Source organism: Empidonax traillii, unplaced genomic scaffold (genome assembly GCF_003031625.1).
Source record: "Empidonax traillii isolate 1590-97213 ecotype Southwest subspecies unplaced genomic scaffold, ASM303162v1 scaffold385:size1130455, whole genome shotgun sequence".
Classification (NCBI taxonomy): Eukaryota; Metazoa; Chordata; class Aves; order Passeriformes; family Tyrannidae; genus Empidonax; species Empidonax traillii.
In genome coordinates this window covers 951197-972259 of record NW_020955578.1, presented here as the reverse complement: position 1 = coordinate 972259, position 21063 = coordinate 951197, and the positions used below count along the sequence as shown (strand labels likewise).

Sequence of the window (21063 nt, the reverse complement as noted above, 5' to 3'; positions counted from 1 at the left end):
CCAGGAAATATTATGCTTACTTTAAACAAAGTTTTTCCATGTAAGATGTGTTTTCTTCTCTAGGAAAAATGTGAGTGAAGTTGTACAATGTCACATCTTGAAAAGCAACATACAAATATGCCAAACCTCCCTGGACTAATGCGGACTGCAGCAATCAAAGTAACCTATTCCTATTGCTTTTTACTAATGTTTATACAGAACCAATTTAGAGCTCTTTTTTCTCATTACCCAAATAGTCTTTGGATAAGCACACATACACTTTTGCAGTCTACATGTGAAATCTGGGGTTGTTTGTCAGATTTGCATATTTTGTTTCCTCATTAGAAATCAAGTGACTTAAACAGAAGCATTTTCCAGGTCCAGAGCATTTCTTGATGCTTTTCACTGGTTCTTGTAAACTCAAATGTATGCCTGTAATTTTTCTGCTATTTCAGGTGATTTTCACTACACTTTATTCAGTAATTGCTCCCTGACCTTGGAAGTATTTAAACATCTTAAGATTTATATTTCTAGTTATATTGTATTTGGGCACAAATATGTGTGAGAGTTTGAGTAGGTCACTGCAGACAATTGCTGATACATAGAAACATGAAGCTTCTTTAATTAATCACTAGAATAATTGATTTTTTACTCAGGAGAATTTTATCTTAGTTTACAGACATAATTTAAAGTTTGATGTGGACCTCATAAAAGGGCAGGTCTTTCCTCTTGGAGAAAATCACATTGTAGAGGGAGAGGTAAGCAGGAGAGGAGACAGTGCACTTCAGATACCAGTTTGGTTTAGGGCAAAGTGCCTTTGGAGTGACACTTGGCAAAATGCATTGTTGTAGTTGCATAATGCTGGCTAGGGACATACTGGCTCCCATGGGATTCATGGACTATGTGAAAGTTGCTGTGACACATGACTCACATAGTTTTATAAAAGCCAAAATCTTCTATGGATGTGTAGTAGGCACCTGAGCCAGCCAAAGGGGCTAACCTGATGCCCTATGCACCTGCAATCTCAAATCACTGAACAGCAACAGGAAGGAAAATTTAACGTGTTTAGGGGGGAAAACTGAAAAAAAGTGCAAGTATTTTCACAATTTGCTGCCAAATTTGTTGTTGTCTTCTTTTTGGTTTTGCAGCTGAGACTGTCTGATGAGGGTGGCAAGATGAAACACTGTGACAGTAATTAACTGTAGAGACTGTCGCTGTGCAGGCATCAGAGCAGGGTGCTCAGATAGAGGGACCCACAAAACTGCCCACCCCCCCAAGTTTTATACCATTTTTGTTGACTTTCTTAGAACATAAATAAATAAGTCCAGCACAGGCAGGTAAGACAGCTCTTTTCTGAGCTTTCTCTTTTGTTTTGTTTAAGTAAATAGGGGTGTTTATTTTTGTTTGGTTTTTTTTTTAGCACAAAATAGAACTTAACACCAATGGCCCTTAGGTTTGTAAAATTCCTAGCATGTATAATTTGTTGATTTGCTTCTCATCTTTTTTTGCAGAAGTATTGAGAAGGCATACACTTTCACCTCTAATCTTCTTCATTCTTGATTATTTTTGCTAAGTTTAGAGGGGAGAAACAAATGCATAGAAAATGAATGGTATATTTGAAGCTCATTGCAGAAAGGATATAATTAATGATAAGTAAAATATAAGAAAGGGAGGCATCTCTGAATTTTTCTTAAGAAGCAGAACTTGATTATTATTATGAGTTTTTGTAATATCCTACAAATATTGTTTCAGAAACTGTATTATACATTCATCCCTTTCATGTTAGAGTTTTGGTGGGTTTTTTTCCTTTAACATGAAAATCTTTATCAAAAAGCCCCAGTAGTATTTCAATTGTGAATGATCTTTGGTGGTTCTGCGTGCTGAGTTTCCCTTTCTGGAACTCTTGTCTTCTCAAGTTTTCCAGTACCAGCAGAAAACTCCTTTACTTCAAACTGGCTGTTGTGCTTGAATCGGATAAACGTAGAAACCGTCGCTACAGTTTCAATATCCCAGCCGGTAATTGCTCAGGAAAATGAGTCCTCTGGGGTGTCCTCCTGTGGGGTCAACAAGTCGCTACTGCCAACAGCGGCAGCGGATTCAAAACTGTAACCTCCTTGGGGAGGTGGTTGTGATCCATGATAAACACTACAGATGAAACAGAAGGTAAATGATTAGTGCTGTCTTACTGGGATGCTTCAGCCTTTTCTTTTCCAAAGAAAAAGGAGCAGCTAGAGAAACACAGTAAGACATAACTTGTGTATCTATGTTAATGCTTTATTTATTTAGAAGGCTTACGTTACAGGAGTTAGTTTCACATTTTATTACAAGTAGTGTTAGAAATCCTAATGATTTCATTTGTATAATTATACTCTGTAAATGCTTGGACTCGTTTCCATTCTAGGAGTAATTCTCTTAGTGATAGTTTATAGTGTTGCCTTACGTGTAGGTATTGTTGCATTTATACTTCATCCATTAGCAGTTTTCTGTCCTCATCTCCTGCCTTTGTGGATTATAGTCAACACAGTATCTAGGCATGCCATCAGAATGGTGCAATAATATTAATTAGAAAATTTCTACTGATTGGAATAGTTAAGACTTTTTCCTTTATCTTCTTTCTTTTCAGTTTCGTTTGTTTTTGTTTTCTTGTTTATCTTTTTTCAACAAAAAATTTTATAGTCAGGAATTTGCAGAAAGGCAATTTTACACTGGACCCTCAGGTCAGACCTAAATTTCAGTCACCTTTCGGAGGCACATGCCAGAGTTCAGAATAGAATGTCCCCAAGTGTTGCCTTCATCCCAGATAGTGTCAGTATGATAACATTCTTGTAATTGAGAAGACTTATTGCCTAAGCTGCATACCAATAAATTAGCTGTGATCTTGTCAGAAGGAACTTGGGAAACGACTAATATTGCCCTGTTCCTATCATTTTCCATAAGCACCCAGACTTTACCACAGGACAATGAACTTGATATGTCTCCAGTCTGGTCCCCTCCTACTCTATGCTTTTATGAATACGATGCATTAAAAAAAAAAAAAAAAAAAAAAAAAAAAAAAAAAAAAAAAAAAAAAAAAAAAAAAAAAAAAAAGGTAAGAGAGAGCACGGGGCTCTTGTGATGTTCTATGTTCTGCTCACTCTTAAGCAGGTGCTCTTGGGATGTTATCAAGCATTTCTGTACATTCTCTTTCCATGATTGAGTTAGAAATCCCTTTCCTAAAGTGACAGAGTCTGAATTGCTAATTTTGCTTTTGATAGGAAGAAGCAAATGCACTCTCTTGTGCTGTTTAATGTAGAAAAAGGCAGCCTATGGTACCCTTATTTAATTTTTACTATAATTGTCAAGGAATTAAACTTCACACTGACACCAGCAAATGACAGGCAGATCCCATCAGTGGAGAGCAAGGCAAGGTTCTTATAAAAAGTATGAGATACTTCTTCCTCAGATACTTCTTGGGATTTTTTTGGATGAATGGTTGCAAAATAAAAAAAATCTTTATTGCTGCACAAGAAGCATCCTGACATAAGGCTTAAGGACAAATTTCTTCCCACCCACTTAGAAGGTTTCCTGAAAGGGTCCTGAAATCTTTGGCTGCAAGGCCACATGAGATTTCTAAGCAGGCTGATGCCAGACTGACAGAATGATGAAGTTTTCAGGCTTCCCCCAGAACCATGAAGGACAGCATAGCTGTTACAGACACACACACACACACACACTGCAGCCTTTGGTGACTATTTTTTAAAGGGCACAGTGGACCAAATTCAGACCTGGTAGAAGGAAATGTGATTCTCCTAAAGATACTGGAGTTTTACTATGTTTTATTGTCCCTGGATATGAAGGACCAAAATCTCAGCATACTAAATCTATAAGATTCTATAGGTTCTTTAAGATCTTCTATTTCCTCTGAAGCTAGGTATTTTTCTGGCTATTCATTTCTTTGTGTTTATCAGTGAGGTCTTAACACACTGTATAACAGTATCTCAATGAATGTGTTCTGATCCCTGGCTCAAGTGGGTTTAAGTGAATGTATTTTGATTTTATGCTTGCTAATTTTGCTCAGTAACAACAGTTACTGTTATCCCCATAACTCAGGGTCACCAACTTAGGCAAGGAGTTTTCCACTCTTTATGCCATCCTAATGGATCACTAGGGTCCCTCACGACAGCCTCTCTGTTTTAGCAGCAACTCCCTTTCTCATTTACTCAGGATCCTCAGACTAGGCTGTCTCAGTGTAGGGACAGCTTCAAAGCTCCAAACCAATTCTTGTCAGGTGTGCCATGGCTGGAGTGAGCCAGTCTGGGGTACAGAAGAAAAAGTGCTCACATCTCTAATATCTCCATATGTCTCCTCTCAAGACATCTCTCTATTTCAATGGTAAGGTTGAAACAGTTTTGCCATCACTGAGGATGTCTGTCTAATGCAAGAAGAAGAAAAGAGAAGATTTTACATTTTGAAAATGCCAGGGTACAAAGGCTAATTTAAATTGAAGAATTCTATACTTTCAGCCTAATTAAAGATCAGCCTTGTGGTAAGAGCAGATCTCAGTTGATTCATCAAGACCTGACAATGCCATTAGTGTAGAAAAAGTGAGAAAAAGAGGGGGAAAGTAGAAAAACACTCAGTACTGATTGAAAAATCAAATTTATAGTGAAAAAAGAAAGCAAATGTTTTATAGTTTTATATCATAGCTTATAAATTCTGTTGAAGAACAACAGTCATAATGTGTGATGCTGTTTTCCTTTGAGAATATGTTACCTTTCTTTTTGAACCATAACCATATTTCCAGTGTGATATCTGTCCCATGGATATTTAATTCTCTTTAGGCAGATCTGTTTAGGAAGGGAGATACTTGCTTGGATCCTCAGAGCAGCAAGCTGCCCTATGGCTCTGAATAGGAAGTTTAAAATAATAATAAAAAATCTTTCTTATCTCAAGTTGAACGGCTTAGGCAGAACTTACCAACTTCTTGCCAGAAATTGCCAGAAGCATTGAAAGCCTTCCAGCCTTCTGTGGCTATCTGACATAGTCATCTTTTCTCTCTTCTCCACTACATATTGTCTACAAAGAAAGGGACTCCAAAGTATCACATGGAAGTACTGATCACCAGGCATCATGTGAAGACTCTATATCTGGGTCTTTTTGGAAACAGGAGATGTGAACCTAAATTATTTCCTGGGCGAAATTCCACTGACTTCACAAGAAGGATCTGAACTTGAGGAAACTTTTAAATTTCACTAGAGTTCTAACACAGAGAAAGAAAATGCTTCAGTGATATAGTTTGCCTCTGCTGGGAATCATAGTGTCCTCTGACTCACAGGAGGAAGTTTTAGGAAATTCAAGCATGGGTAATGTATCCAGAATGTTTCTCTTTTGATCTCAGAAACCACTAATCAAAACTAAAGTTGTATAATTTCACTATGTCTCACTCATTCTTCACCTTCAGGGAGAAATGCTAATATAGTATTCAAAGTGAATCTTCATTGTGCAAATCCAACATCTCATTCTTTAAAGGTGCATCATGCTTAATGTTTGACTTTTGTTTTTAAGGTAATAATTGTAATATCTTAAACACTGTGACTTGTCCAAGGAATTTAGCCAAAAACCTCTAGAACCTATTTTGAGTGTAGTTGAGGAAAGGTGGTACTTTGCTAATAAACAGCATTTAAGGTACTTAAATGTACCTTTGGACTTACTGTGTATTGTGATGCAAGTAGATCGCACAGATTATTGTTGGGGGTGGGGGGGGGAAGACAATTAGTGGAGAGTCCCAGAGATGAGTCTTCTGGAGAACTAAATGTTTTGAGCAAGGTGTTAATTTGAACTGGTTTTGTTTTTCAGACATTGCAAATGGATGTAAACAAGCTGAATATCACTTTGCTTCGGATATTTCGCCAAGGAGTGGCAGCAGCACTGGGACTGTTACCTCAGCAAGTTCATATCAACAGACTCATTGTAAGCACCAAAGGACTGTGTATAATAAAATGCACCTGTTTATCTGAATTCTCTTATATTTATTTTCCTGTCAGTATGGAAAAGTGCAGTCAAATAGGACAGAAAAATAATTTTTTCCTTTTTTTTTTTTTGAACTGCACTACAGAAAAATAGATCTCCAATACAAAACTATTTAAATTTTCTTTTGAAAAGAAACCGTTCTCATCTACAGTAAAAAAAAAGTCAGATAAGTCTCTTTTGTATCCTATTCATAAGCAGATTGCATATCCTTTAATTTTCATTCTAATGCAGTTCTACATCATGTTCATTAAGAGACACTTATCCATGTTTTGTTTCTCAGAGGTTGAATATTGCTTAAAAAATACACGTTTCTTTCTTTCAAAGGCATCTTCACAATGTGACCTCAGACTTTCCATTAGTAAATTAAATGTCTTCTCACAATATTAATATTCATGCTTTGTTATTCTGCTGTAACAATCCATGCTCTGAAATGGTCTTGTAGACTATGGTATCCTGTTTGCAAAAGATAGCGATAAATTTGCTTCCAGCAAAGACTTTTAAGTTGATTGTCATTTTATGGTTTTCTGTGTACGTATTCTTAACACTGTTGTCTTTTTATGACAGTTTTACCATGAAGCAAGAGAACCCAACATCACGTGTGTAGTGCTAGCCTTCAATTCACTTTGCAGAGGGAAGAAGAGTTATTTTATTTTGTATGCAGGGTGAATATTAGAGAAGAAAACTGACAAGTTCAGCATAAAAGTATTTCCTATCTTGAAAGCTTGATAGGATTGTATGCATCAAAAAGGATTATAAAACTCCTTCAAATAGTGTCTCTGTGAGAAAGGATCTCACAAAAAATACAGCAAAAAAGATCAATAGGAATGCGATGCAGCCCTTTTTATGTTCATCAGGGATGTCACTCATTCGTGACAAGTGATGCTAAATCTCCTTTGTCCCCATTGACCAGAATGAAAGGTTTAAAGACATATTTAGAGAAAAGCACAATTAAATGAAAAATGTTCTAAAGTCTGGGATATTTCTGGAGTATTTCAACATAGTGAGTCACCTAGTAGCTTTCTTACCATGCTCTTCGGAAATTATGTAGAAGAAATACAGGGTTTATTTTCCTCTTGGCTCCATTGCTTTTTGCTTTCTTCTCTCATTTGTGATCTAAGGGAAGAGGTAATGCAATTTTGCACCTGCATATAGCCCAAAATACAGTAAGTACTATTATTTGTCTTCTCAACACCTGTAAAGGTCTACTATGAGTTAATGTTTCAGTGATATAAGAAAGCAAGTAAATGTTTGCCCTGTTTGCTCTAAAAATCACACACAGTCAAAATTCACAAGAAAAAAAATATATATTAGGAGACATTATTCCCACTTTTCATCTTTTTAACATGAAACAGTTCCTCTCATGAAGGGTGCTGGCAATCAAACAGGGCACATCAAAATTCATCTCACCTCATTTATGTGTAGTTCAAGCTACTCATCTAGGCTCCCTGTAAAAGCAATATAGAGAAGGGTAATTGGAGGAGGAGAGGAATTGAGATTCATCTGATTATTTTAGGATGGATTAAATAATTCTCTAGAGATGCGAATCTCTCTCCACTGACTTAGGAGGTAATTTAGACAACTGAAGTGAGGTAAGCTGACTCCCAGCCAAGTGAGCATCTCAGAAGTGGTCAGGAGTCTGGAAGCCAATATGTGGCTGAGCGCAAGGAGAGCAGAGAGCCTGCTAATCTCTTATATGTAACAACACCTAGTGTGCCAGGAAGTATTAACTGGTTATTTCCAGTGTCTCCTTAACCTTTCCAGTAAATCCTGCTCCCATAAAGGCCCTTTAATGGGCAGAGGAACTCCTAAACTGAAGACACACAAAACACTGGGAATTCTGCTTCTGAACCAAGCCTTGCCTGGTGCCTGCCACCTGCACTCAGCACCCAGCACCAGTCACCTATCCCTGTCAGAGACTGAGTAGAACCACAGCTTCAGATCAGTTTGTTCAAATCCCACCAGTAGCCAGTGTCCTTGACAATCTTACTGAGCAGATGGACCAGCAGCACATGTGAGAGCACAGAGATTTAGGGCAAACATGTTTGAAAGAGTCCCTTTCTGTGCAGTTCTAGTTCTCAATGCAAAGCTAGATATTTTAAGAATAGCAGAAGATGTTATTTTCTTCACTTCAGTGGAGATAATGTTGCACATTCAAAGTGATGTGCGAAGTGATGGGAAGGAGGCAGGGGAAATCAGTATTATCCCAGCTTGAACTGATCTCTCCTATCCCATAAGGATGAATAGCAAATTACGAGACCGGTGAGGTTCCTGCCTGCACAGGCACCAATGCAGGTAGCAGCTCCATGCTTACCTCATCTGTGTGGAATCCCCCACATCTGGAGTTTACTGAACAGTGTCAGCTATGCTGGCCATAGCCCTGGGAAAACAGGGTTCCCACAACCTCTTTGGACATCAGTGGGCTCAGGTGCTGTTCCAGTCTATCACAACCAAACAAACTCTCTGGTAGTCTTTCCTTTTGCTCCCTAGCAAGAGAGTGAGTATTGCTGACATTTCTAATACAGAACCTCTTAGGCTGCCAGGACTGCATCAAAGACATCAGGGCAAGAGTTAATAGATGGGAGAGTGGACATTCTCAGCTTACCCATTAAGTGTAAAAAAAGCCTTCCTGGTCCTTTCATTTTGTTGTGCCATTTTTAGGAGTTGCACTGCAGTTGACTAAAAGGACTTTATACTTTGTTGTGGTATGTATCTGTAATGTGTTAAAAAGGGCTTAGAAAGCAATATCCAAATATCACAGCATATCCTAAGCATTCCCATTTCAGCTAAGCTCAGCTCAACTATCTGTTAAAATCCCTGGTATCATATTGCCCTTGACCCCATCCCATGGCTTCTCCCATCATCATGTTACATTGACCTGTCTTGTTTAATGGTACTAGACTCAGGAAGAGTCTACCTTGTCAACAGTGATCAAGACAAAGCATACTATACACATATAGTATTTGCATGTTCTTGCATAGTCACCTGGGATTTACAGAGACAACGAAAAGGTATGGTCTCCTCACAAAGAGGAGGCTACAGCCTTTATATTTCATACTTTTGTTTTTGGAATTATACTTGTAATCTACAGACAGCAGAGATTATCTAATGTCAGACTCTTCCTGTGATTTTTCTTTTTTTTTTTTTTTCCCCTAGGGGAAGAAGAACTGTGTAGAACTGTTTGTGTCCCCACTGCACAGGAAGCCAGGAATTTCTGAGGCGCTCCCATCTGAAGAAGTGCTACGTTCCCTAAATATCAATATTTTGCATCAGAGTTTATCTCAGTTTGGAATAACAGAGGTCTCCCCTGAGGTTGGTTATCAGTTTTCTAACCTGTACTTTGATACAGATTAGGCAGTTATTACATCCCTAGTAGTTTTCAGGCTGAGATTCTCAAGCATGAAGCAGAAAATGTGTAGGCTAACTGATGTGATAGCGTCCCTACTATAAGACAATTACCACAGAATCATAGAATAGTTTGGGTTGCAAATGACTTTAAAGATCATCTAGTTCCAACCCCTCTGCCGTGGTCTGGGACACCTTTCACTAGACCAGATTGCTCAGAGCCCCATCCAACTAGCCCTGTTAAATTACTTTTGTGGTGCTTCATGAGGCTGTTTACTCTTTAACATCCAGGTCCTCCTCCCACAGCTCAGCTAACACTGAAATCAGAGTTGAGATCCTAAGCATTCATCAATTGACTAAAAGGAAGTGGGAATAAGGACTTTCATTCTATTAGTGTGAGTCAGCAGGTATAACAATTTCAGTAGAGTGATAAATGGAATGAAGATATTAGGTATGAGCATTACTACCCATGTAACTTGTGCTTGAAATTATTTTGAAAACTGAATTTTTACATTATAATCCATGCTTCTTTCTATTTTCAGGAGAGGTGAGGGGTTTATTTTCTTTACCTTCTTCAAAAAGATGGCAAAAAACCTCGTAGCTATTATTTGTATGACTTCATCAATTTTTGGGGAAAAAAATGTATTTCAAAGCAGAGACTGCATTGTCCTCTCCACAGTGTCTGAGATATTATTAGTGAGATGGACATTAACTCTGATCTGATCATTTTAGGTATGTACAACAAATGAAAAAAAGCAAAGGCCTTTAGGAAAGGAAACCACTGAGCTCACAGAGATGGTCAAATCACATTGCATTTTATTTACGATCTTATTAGAAGCCCTTACCTACATATAAAGACCTTCAGAATTCGGTGCAGGGCCAAGCAGTTTCAACCATGTTATCAAGAATCAGCATTTTCATTGGAAACTCCCATTTGGACAGAGGAGATGTCTATGTCCGAAAGAGTGGGGGGAAAAAATGAAATACTCTGATGAGCTGTGTTTCTCTGTATAGATGAAGAATTCCTGGTTTTTTTTGCATTCAAACCTATGTTTAAGCCACTGCTGAATTACTACTGCTGTTATGCTCACCTGTATTTTCACTGATTAGAAATTGTTTTGCTGATTTTAAGTATGCTAGCTCTAAGAATCTGGAATATCTTTGTTACAAAAAATGAAATACAAAACCAAGGCCAGTTCATGTTCTACTACAGCAACCTACCACTATAAAAATTAGCAGATTCTCAGCTGTTCACTGTCCTAATACCAAACAAAGTAGTGCTGTCCAAATGTCAAATCAGGTCTTTATATCACCCATCAGCAACCTGAGCTAAGCTTTCTTTAGAATAGAATTTCCTTTGTAATTGAAGCATATGAGTCTGACAGTTGGGATAGATGCAAGTATCTGTTCCAGGTACTTCAGTTACAAATAACACTTCATGTAGACATGGGGCAAGAACATATATGAATAATAGATGAATGGAGAAATGTCATCAAGATATGAAGAGATGCTGGGAAAAAAAACAGCATTAAACTCAAGATCTCACCTTGAGTTAGCTATAGTTCAATAAGCTGGAGTGTCCAGATATTTGAATTTTCTCTTAAAAAAACATAGACAAGCAGATGGAATCATTTAGAAAAGAATTATTAGAATCAAAGTTGTGCAGACTCTAGCTCCTTCCAATACTGTTGGAGAAACGAGAGATTCTTTTCAAATTTCAATTGATAGCAGATTATCAGGTAAGGCACCGATTCCAAAAAATCATGCAGCTTTGCACTAACAGGTGTTCCTTTTGTATCTCAATAGTTTACATGTGTAAGACTTCTCAGAAAATAACTAAAAGGCAACGACATGCAATCTTTATTTGGTCAGCTACTATTTACTTATTTACTCTTCTCACAACTTGCTCTAAGAACAAATTGCACCAAACAAAGTAATAGCAAAACAAAACAGGAAAACCTTTGAGGGAAGATACAGTTATACAAAGCTTTACATAGCTTTGACACATTATTTTTCCCACTGTGTGTGTGTTTTTTTGAGGTATCAATCCTAATTAAATCATGAGCTCATAAACTGTACACTCTACCTCAAAAATCTGAGTGCTTCACGGGGAGTATTGTATGTGGACCATCAGTGTGTCTGTGCAGAAAGGAAGCAGTACCCTCATCTTTCTAGGTGGATGGCTGACACAGAGGTGTTAGGGCTGAAATTTGTCTCCTTTTTCAGCTGTATATTCAGTATGAGCTGTCTAAAGCTTGAAAGTCTACTGGCTCTCTCTCTACAGTAAACAGAAAGGAAGAGATGTGTTCAAGAGGCAGTCCATCCCATTTCTGAGACACCTTTCCTGAGACTGTGTGGTTGACTCTTTTTAACAAGGTTTAACTTAAACTAGACACTGAGCCATAGAGGGTTAATGATGGCTGAGATTAGCTTGTCTGAAGAAATATTACCAAGATTATGTAGGAAAACCCATGTGGGAAACTTAAGTTCTCTGCTCAAAGTCTCAGCCCCTGCAATACCATAAACAGCAAAAGTCTCAGTGGATGTAGGTAGCTGGAACTACATTTCCATTCATTACAGAAATAATTTGCTGGTTCACATCTGCTGATACATTGATCACTGATCTATTTTGAATTAAATTGCCTGCCTAAAAGTTTAAAACCCCGTTTCTTATTCTGAAGTAGCTGAAAGAGCAGTTCCCCTATATGTTTTTGCTGTAGGAACCACTAGAGTACTTTGCTGCCTGGTGTAGAATCATATATGTACCTGTGGGAATGTGAAAATTTAAAGGAATTGTTGCCATTTCAGGGTCCAGGGCAGCGTCAATACCTTTCATATGTCCTTGCTCTTCCAATGGCTTACTGTAGATATAGTGTTTGCTCTTTTGTTATGGTTTAAAGTTTGTGTATGAAGTGGGATTAAGGATTGTGTTCTGTTCCATGGTGGGTAAAGGTTCAGGAGCAGACTTCTCCAGAACAAAGCACCATATAGGTGCTTGATGGTAGCACTAAATTCAATGACTTAGGCAGTCCCCATTATTATGGCGTGGGAATCCTGATATCCTAATGTCTTTAAATTTGTTTAGAGAAAAAAAGAAAATACTACTGGATTTCAGAGCTTACTAGAATGAAAGAGAACTTGAAGTGGTTTTAAATGACATAAGTAACTGAAGCTACGATAAGTAAAATAAGGGTTACATCTTTTGAGAGTTAAGCTATCTGCCAGCTGGAGATGTGTCACTGAAGGAGAAATTCCGAGTTCATTCCAAAATTGTGCAATCCCAAAATGTATCGTTACAGCTTCCTTGCGCAAAGCTTCTGTTGGTTGCCTTTGAAGTGTGTGATATTAACTTATTAGAGAAGAAATCAAAGGAAGCAATCATGCACTTAAAGCATACAAAAACTATAAGGACAAGTGATCAAAAGCAGTATCTTAGAAATTACAACAGCCTGGACTGACAGAGGCACAGGAACAAAACAGAGCACAAGGACACGCTCCTGTGATCAGGCAAGGCAGGCGAAGTGTTACACCTGCACAGCGGCACCCAGAACACTCCAACAGGGACAGGAGCCCTGCAGGCTTGCCAGCCTGGATGTAAAATCACAGCACTTCATCATACATGTGCCTAAGGTAGAGTCTTGGGGGAGGCTTATCATGGGATACATGGTTAAGTGGCTATTATCCAGTGTCCTGTGAGCCTGAGCATTTCTGCATGTTTTCACTGGGGGTGGAAGTGATTTCTTGGCAGCCTTTCCTAACATGCCTTAGCAGAAAAAAACAAAGTTATTGTGAACTTCCATGAACCCTTTTGCATCTTGAATTCAATCCCCAGCTTCCTGTAAGCTTTCCTCTGAGCTCAGACCTACAGCTTGCTGTGGTCTCATTAGTGTTTCAGCTCAAGGAACTAATTGGGGTTATCTGACTCAATTTGCAAATTCACCTATTTTGCAGTGAAGATTTACCTTTCCTGGCAGGTCCTGATACCATGGCAAGATCTTTCAGTCACAGATTTCATAGTGACTACTTCAGGTCAATGTCTTTCCTATTATTATTAAAAGCTGGCTGCTCATTTTATTTGCTTATAGAAATACTCTACTGTTTTTCCGTAGTAAAGCCAGAAAGCCCAGAGTGGATTTCTAGTGTCTTTAAAAAAAAAAAAAAAATTTTTTTAATTTGCTTTTTCTAAACATATTTGTTCCAGTTCAGAGCAGAGCAGATACCTTTGTGTGCAGGCACTCTTCATTAACTTCAGTAAGGTTACTGACTGAATGGCATTGTTGATTCTTCTGTACCTTGAATTATGCTGAATTTAAACAGTTTAAATTAACCTGGCTAATTCTGTCATAAAGACTCACCTGATTGTGGGGACTCCTTCGGGAATGGAATCAAACATTAGGGAATGATGCCTTCCTCCCTGTACCCAGGTTTGCTCTAGGACCTGATGCTGCCTGAGCTACTGGAATTCCCCTGCCACTCTGCCTTCTCTGATATTTCTCCACCTTTAGTAGCTGTACATTTTTGCAAATTAGTTTGAGTATATCCTCCACCCTGTAGTGGTACATTCCACTCCTCGAAAACTGTCTGAATGTCTTGGCAGATTTCTGAGGCAGGAAAAGTTTCCAGCTGAGGGAGAGAAATGTGGAGTAACATCAGTTAATTGAGACACAGCACATCTTCCTGCAGGAGGCTTATCGCCTGTGGTTCTGGACAAGAGTCCTCTCTTTTTTGTCTAGCATTTGGCCATCCTGCAAGCTTTTTTCCTGGGTGTCAGCAATTTGTAGTGAGTGTGGCCGCTGCTCTCCCTCTTATCGGTTTTCCCAGGCAAAGGAACAAAGTTCTGAATGAGCAGCACTGATGTGTCAGAAGGCAGTTCCTTATCATGGGCGTGAGTTACTGGAGGTCACAGCTTCTTCCGTCATTAGGGAGCAGTTTAAGCAATTATTCTGCTCTTCACCAGTTAGATCTAGGGGAAAAATTTCCTTGGTTAGGTGAAGGTACTACTGAAGTGTTTCAAAATGGTGTGTCAAGTAAGTTTAAGTTGAGCTGTACATTTTTTACTGAATCTGTTAATATTCTTTGTTATTGCTAGAAAGATAAATGAGGGAAAGATGTATCCTGAACACACATAGCATTAGACAAACATTGTAGAGATTCATTCTCAGACTGAATTGTGTATACAACGTCCATTATAAAATATTTTAAAAGTGTTGTAACACTAATGAATTAAAGTTTTTTTAAGTCTCTCATCCATTGAGACTCAAAATCCTATTAGGTCTTCGTTTACTTTTTAGTGTATTAGTCCTTTGAGCAAAGAAGTTTAAAAACTCAGCATTTATTCACTTACAGTTGGTCAGCAAGGCCAATTCTCCTTCAGCTCCTACTTTTTATCTAGATTTCCTCCTGAGAGATACAACACACCAGAAGGCCATCAGGTAACCCACTCAGGGTCAAATACTGAGTTCAAAGCTAATGGGCCACAGCTGCATCTGCTGCTGTTGCCCCTGAATTCCCATGGAGCTCAGCAGGAGCAGTTCTGAATGCAGAGCAGCTGCAGATTTGGGCTCTGTGCCAGTATTGGGACCCAAGACTTGTGCCATGAGTGCAGCAGAGTAATCTTGTTGTGCATCGGTAGCAGATTGCATGGAGAGCTGCACTCTGCTACATTGGCAGCAGAGTTTAAACATGTCTAGGAACAAATTTTACAGACATATTGAGGAAGATTTCCAGCTTCTCTTCGAAAACCCTGGCTTTTAAGTTGCTCATTAAACATCAGACTGACACTTACAAACCTTTTCAAACTGTCAATACCTGCAATAATTTAAAGCCCTGACCATGAAATTATAATAATCTGCATGATTATACAGACACAAATATACTAATTTTACAAGGTTGGTTTCTGTAGTTGCTCTGAAGGAGATAAAGGATTTCCATTCTGGTTCCCAGGGCTATGACTTCCAAAGAAAACTCTTTATTATGCTTTCAGTTCTAAAGCAGTCAACTCCCAGTTACACATGTGCATTCCTTTTAGCAGGCAAGTCTCTGTACATTGGCCATGCTAGTGAATTCCTCTCTAAATGCTTCCATTTTGTGGCAGTATGATCTGTGGATTGTCTTGCATCTGCATTGTCCCGAGCCTTTTCAAAGCAAGCAGGGCACAAAGGAGGACCATGAAAACTGAATTGGGATCCAGCACTCAGAAGATTTTTTGTCAGCTGGTCCTCTCTTCCTCAAGCCATGATCTCCTTCTCCTCAGGAAGCTTTTCCACATTAATTTTTCATCAGGATTTTCTGTGTTGGGAAGGCTGATGAAGACAAACTGTTTGCTTGATATATTAAGTGTCCAAAAGAGCAGGCTAATCAGTGGCTATGCAAACGTTGGAGCATGAAGAACCCATGTAAGTGCTAGAGGGTTCTTGCAGTTACTGAGCAGCCGCTCACCTTTAAACAGAGGAACTCTTTTCTGTGAAAAACTGCCATCCCTCTTACACAATGCCCCCAGAGGGGAAAAAGGCCACCTTGGGATGGGAAGACAATTCACTAGTTAAACAAGAAGTTTGATTAAAACCATTAGGGAATTTCAGTGAAGAGGAAACACCAAGACTTTGAATATTTACAGTGGAAACCAGAATTTAAGAAGTTGTTTTTACTCAGTCTGAGAATTGTACTGAAAATAACTAAGAAAAAAAAGCAAGCAGCTGAAAATTGGGAGCACGATGTCTACTGAACTGTGGTCACAGAAACACAAGACAGCATACTTTATTCCAAATAGTATATTGCAGTTAGACTGAAGGTATATTTGAAAACATAGTGAAATTCTGGTAATTAATAGTCCAGCCAAATCTTCACACTGCCATAAGGGCAAAAATAAATGCTTTTACAATTATAATTATTTCATAATCCCCAGAAGTTTTAGTGTGCACAGCTGTTTCAGAAATGTACTGTCAGCAGGAAACCAAAGATAATGAGATTAAGCATAATCAGAATTATAGATAGATAATGAGATTATTTTCATAAAAATCAGTATTTTTTTCATATGTGTGTGTAATGTAGAGGTGACAGTGTCAGGGCTTCCTGGCTCATGAAGGTAAAGCCAGCGAGTCACCTGCTCTTTGCTCCTGTGTCAGGTGTAAGCAGTGGGAAGGTGGTGCGTGAGTGCTGGGGCCAGAGATAAGCACTGGGAGGAAACAGGCAGGGCGAGCGCTTCTTCCCAAAGCCCAGGCGGGAGCACTGCTGTTTCACCTAACAACCAGGTAGTTTCCAGGAAAGACCGTGGGTCTTGTGTGCTTACCTTCAACAAGCTTGTAACTCCTGCTGGAGGGTTGCCTTGGCAGGCATGTAGAATCTTAGATCCTGTGTGTACTGTGGGGAGCCCCGCGTCACACCCGCTCCAACAGACAGTGAGCAGGCAGGGTGCGTGCCCAGGGCGAGTGTGCAAATAGCAGCGTTCAAAGTGAGTGCCATATACTGTGGAATGTAAACTGTGACAAAGCTTGGGGTGTGATTAATGCCCAACGAGAGCTATTTAATCTGCACATGCTACGGTGTAACTTTTTCTCTTCTTCTCTTTCTTTGCTTAAAAAAGAAAAATGTTTTGCAAGACCAGCATGAAGCAGACAAAATCTGGAGCAAAGAAGGATTTTATGCAGTTGTCATATTTCTCAGCATCTTTGTCATTCTAGTGACTTGTTTAATGGTAAGTTCTTTTTTTACTATGTTTTTCCTGGGTTTTGCATCATGGTTTTCTCAGTCTGAAGGACAGGGTCACACATTCTTTACAGCAGAGGTGTTTTCTCAAAGCTATTAAAATCTCAGCTACAAGGTAAGAGTTGGTCTCTCTCATAGTGCTGAGAAACCAAAGTTTGAAGAACCACATTTCTTGATGTATTTTAAGTCCAATAGAAGGATGTAACTAGAAGGAAGCTGAAGAAATAAATAACAGGCTCTTAAATCTGCAGAGTAATTCTGTAGGGGCAGGAGCGATGACTTCTCAAGCTTCTTACTAAGGGTCCCAAGATCCCTAAGTCTTACCTGCCTGTATTTCAGTTTTATAGGATAATAAAAGCAACACCACATTGATACAAAATTGTCAGTGCACAGTTGTTAGAGTATGTGTCAGTATTCATGTATCAAATATACAAATTTTACATTGAAATTACTAGTAAGTACATGAAGGAGTAATCATATTTTTGAGCAACTTGCCTTTGACATTGTATGAGTACAGTGGCCAGGCTTCTGAGCATTAGACATACTTCTAATATGTTGAGTATGAGATGTGCAGTGGTCACACAGAAGATGAACAACACTACACCACCACTGACTTTCATAGGGTAATTTTTGCATTTTTTTCCAATGTTGTATCTTACATGTTTTCTGTCTCTGAATTGTGTAATTCTTTTGTGGTGCATAAATAAAAGTGTTTACTGAATTCTCTGACAATTATTAGCGTTTATGAACACATAGTATCTTGGAGTCTTTCGATATATTTTACTTTCAAACACAATTTTCTTTAACTTCAATGGATTTCCCACTTACAACCTCAAGATGGAAGGAATGCTTAAACTGAAGGTATTAAAAAATCATCTCATTTATAAAGAAATGTTATTTAATCCTTTAAAGTTAATTAAGATTTGAAAAGCACTTATTTTACCACAGAAAATTGTTGCTTTGTATAATATCTACTTCCTTGTCATCTCCATTTCTCCATGCCATCTCACTCAAAAATAAAAGGGTAACTCTAAAAGTAGTAACCTTTTACTTTGAAGAAGAGATATTTTGGTCTTTACTGACTGTTTAACTGGAAGGGTATAGAAAATGCTGCCTGTGATTGTCCTAGTGCTACACAATATTTTTATTAATGATCCAGAATGCACAGACAGTAAGCATTGTGTAGGGCAATATCAGAACTTCAAATATTATTAAGGTGCCATAGGAAAGATGGGAAGGACAAAGAATGCTGCTTGGCAGGGACAAGAGCTCTAATCATGTACATCAATACAATGTAGGAAATATATGGCAAAGCAACAGTTCTTTAGGAAAGGTTTCATCAATATCAGAGAACATATACTTGGGTATATGATGTTACTCATTTACCTAAGTAAATGAGTAACATCACAGCATTGCAAAAAATACACTTCTTGCCCTGGGATGTATGAATGAGGATATGATCTCTAAGACCTGAATTCAACTTGGCTCTGGTAATAATTTGGTTGTAGTATTGTGTCTTATTCTCTGTGGTCTCTCTTTACCACACTTGTGAAAAATGTCAGGCAATTATAGGAGGAAAGAGATGCAAGATCAGAGACACAGAAGACATGAAATTATTTGGTTTATTTATGACAGGGAAAAGAAGAGCAAGCAGAAACATGACAGTTCCCAAACACGGAAAGATTTCAAAGGCTGTGATAAGAAAGAATATAATACTTTCTCAATTGGGGACTGGAAAATGAGCATGGTTATTGCATGTGTCACTAGACCCTGAATTGCATTGCTTGGGGAAGCTCGGGAGTTTTCAACCATTAAGAAATCATCTGTCAGAAACAGTTTGGGTGTAGCTGATCTGAACTTCAGGCAGAGGTAAATACTAGTAGACTCGTTGAATTCCCTTCCAGATGGAATTACTATGATGCTGTGGTCTTCTCTGCAGGCATTCACCCTTCTGTTGCCTCCCAAGTCCAACCTGTATCTTTTTTATGTGTGCTACTGTTTAGACTGTGCAAATGGACTCTGTCTCAAATTTTGCTGAGACCTGCTGATACATGGAGTATGTGCAATCTATAAAGCTAAGAAACAGCTCACATTGTTTTTCATCCCACTTAGTGTGTGTCAGAGTGGCAGATTATGAAAAGTAGTAATTCAGTATTTCAAATTCAGCCATTGCAGTCTATCACACCATAAGGCATTTGGCTCATACTGAGTAGCTTTGGCTCTTGCAAGCATATGAGACTGCCAAAATTAAAGTTACAGGGTAGGCACCTATTTGTCGATAGGTGGTTATTTGCAGTTCAAAGAGTCCAAAAGTAGAAAGCTTAGCCTGCATTTGTAGATGACTTGGAAGTGTCCTTTAAAGTGTGGAGTAGGAAGTACTTTAAGTGATGATAGCCCCATCACGCTTTCTGAGGAAAGTGTGTTAGCACTTAGATCGATTGTGGTTCTTTAGATTTTTTTCAACTTCTGCTACTTTCAAGCTATCCTTTTTACCTAGGGTCTAATAATAGATTATTTAAAAGGATATGAAATAATACTTGTTGATATTTTGGAAGTCAAAATTACAATTCCTTGGGTCTTCAAGGAGTGAAACTATGTCAAAACATATCAGTGATAAGAAGGTACGGTGAGCATTGTCACAGCCGTGAATATCAGAGCTGTTTATCTGTGGATTACCAGAAACAAATTAAACCAAAGCAATCAGTGGAGTAAAAGAGAATAAAGTATTTCAAGCCCTCATTTTATCTTTACTGATACCTGAGCCTTTGCTTTGCAGTAGGGCTGCTTTTTCTGAAAAATAATGGCAAAGGGATCTTATCTATGCAATTCTAAACTCTTCCGAATCAACAGATGGTTTACTTTCCTAAGTCTTGTTTAATGGGTGTATTGCTAATGACATTAGGTCAGTTCCCAGCTAAACCTCTAATGCTAATCCTTGAACAAACAAACGCATCAGATATATCCAGTCTTCACTGGTAAGCTATGGATTGATAGATCTTTATGCACAGTAGTGGGGCAACAGCTGTCAAAGAGCTTCTGACTTGCAGAGGAAAAAATGCTTTGGTCTAGACTTTGTCATTATTCAAGGATTCAAGTCAAATGCTTTACAGGAACAGATAAAGCAGAGTGGAAAGTATAAGGATATCTGTGGACACCTTCAAAAAACTGTAAAAGTGCCTTCCACCTCACACAATATTTATTATAGTAATTCTCATAAGTATCATAGGTTGTAAGGCACATGTCGAACATGGCACAACTGCAGCTCAGAAATCATTTTTGCAATTGTCCTCCGAAGAGATGTGTTAAACAAGTGTAACATGGGTTTCTCTGGAGTGATATTACCAAGTGCATGCTACCCTCCAGCCCTCTCCCAGCAACATTAATGTGGAGTTTGATAGAAGAAGATCAGTACAACTTCTGAAAACCTTTTATTGCAGATTTCTGGCATCCACGGTCCTAAGCAATAGGTAGACAGACAATGCTGGTATTACAGTATGTTCTAGGTAATTTTAAAGCAGGCTTTTCTGAACAGATGCTTAAATAACTTCATAGGCCAGTCATCACTTCAGCTTTATTCCAGAATAGGTAGTGTTTCTCTGAGGATATTGGGGCATACCCTTATCCTGAGGAGTATTTCAGAGTAGTAGCAGCCTACCATTGCAAAAGTGACATAATAAAGTTCAAGCATCATCCCCATGCCAGATGAGTAAGTGCTTTCAAAAACATCTGCTTTAAAACAAATTGAGGCCTGCTATAATTAGAAATTTGCACCTGAACATGTCATGAGCATCTATTTTATTTTGTACCATTGCTTCTCTTGTGTTAAAATGCTCATATATTATTCAACATTTACTCTGTCATTACTTCTGTCTTCACAGTATCTTTTGTGACTAATTTCTATTCTATGTTATTTGCCCCTTTAATATGTATTACATATCTATTACAAATAATTACTGACTCACAGTGAGAACTGTTAAAATCCCTACTGCCCACATGTACACTCTGCAGTTTACATAATGGAAATATTTA

At 38.4% G+C, this 21063-nt stretch overlaps 1 protein-coding gene across 2 annotated transcripts in view; it reads left to right on the top strand.

The window, feature by feature from the left end:
* PTPRR (protein tyrosine phosphatase, receptor type R) overlaps positions 1-21063 on the top strand; it is a 148972-nt gene that overhangs the window by 68315 nt on the left and 59594 nt on the right. Inside the window, exons 1-4 of one of the 2 annotated variants that reach the window (XM_027893284.1) lie at positions 1298-1316; positions 5815-5928; positions 9142-9297; positions 16913-17023. In XM_027893284.1, the coding sequence (XP_027749085.1) occupies positions 5824-5928; positions 9142-9297; positions 16913-17023 (372 nt within the window). In that variant the 5' untranslated portion in view covers positions 1298-1316; positions 5815-5823. Of the gene's footprint in view, positions 1-1297; positions 1317-5814; positions 5929-9141; positions 9298-16912; positions 17024-21063 lie in introns of those variants that run through there. The other variant, XM_027893283.1, reaches the window with a different exon arrangement.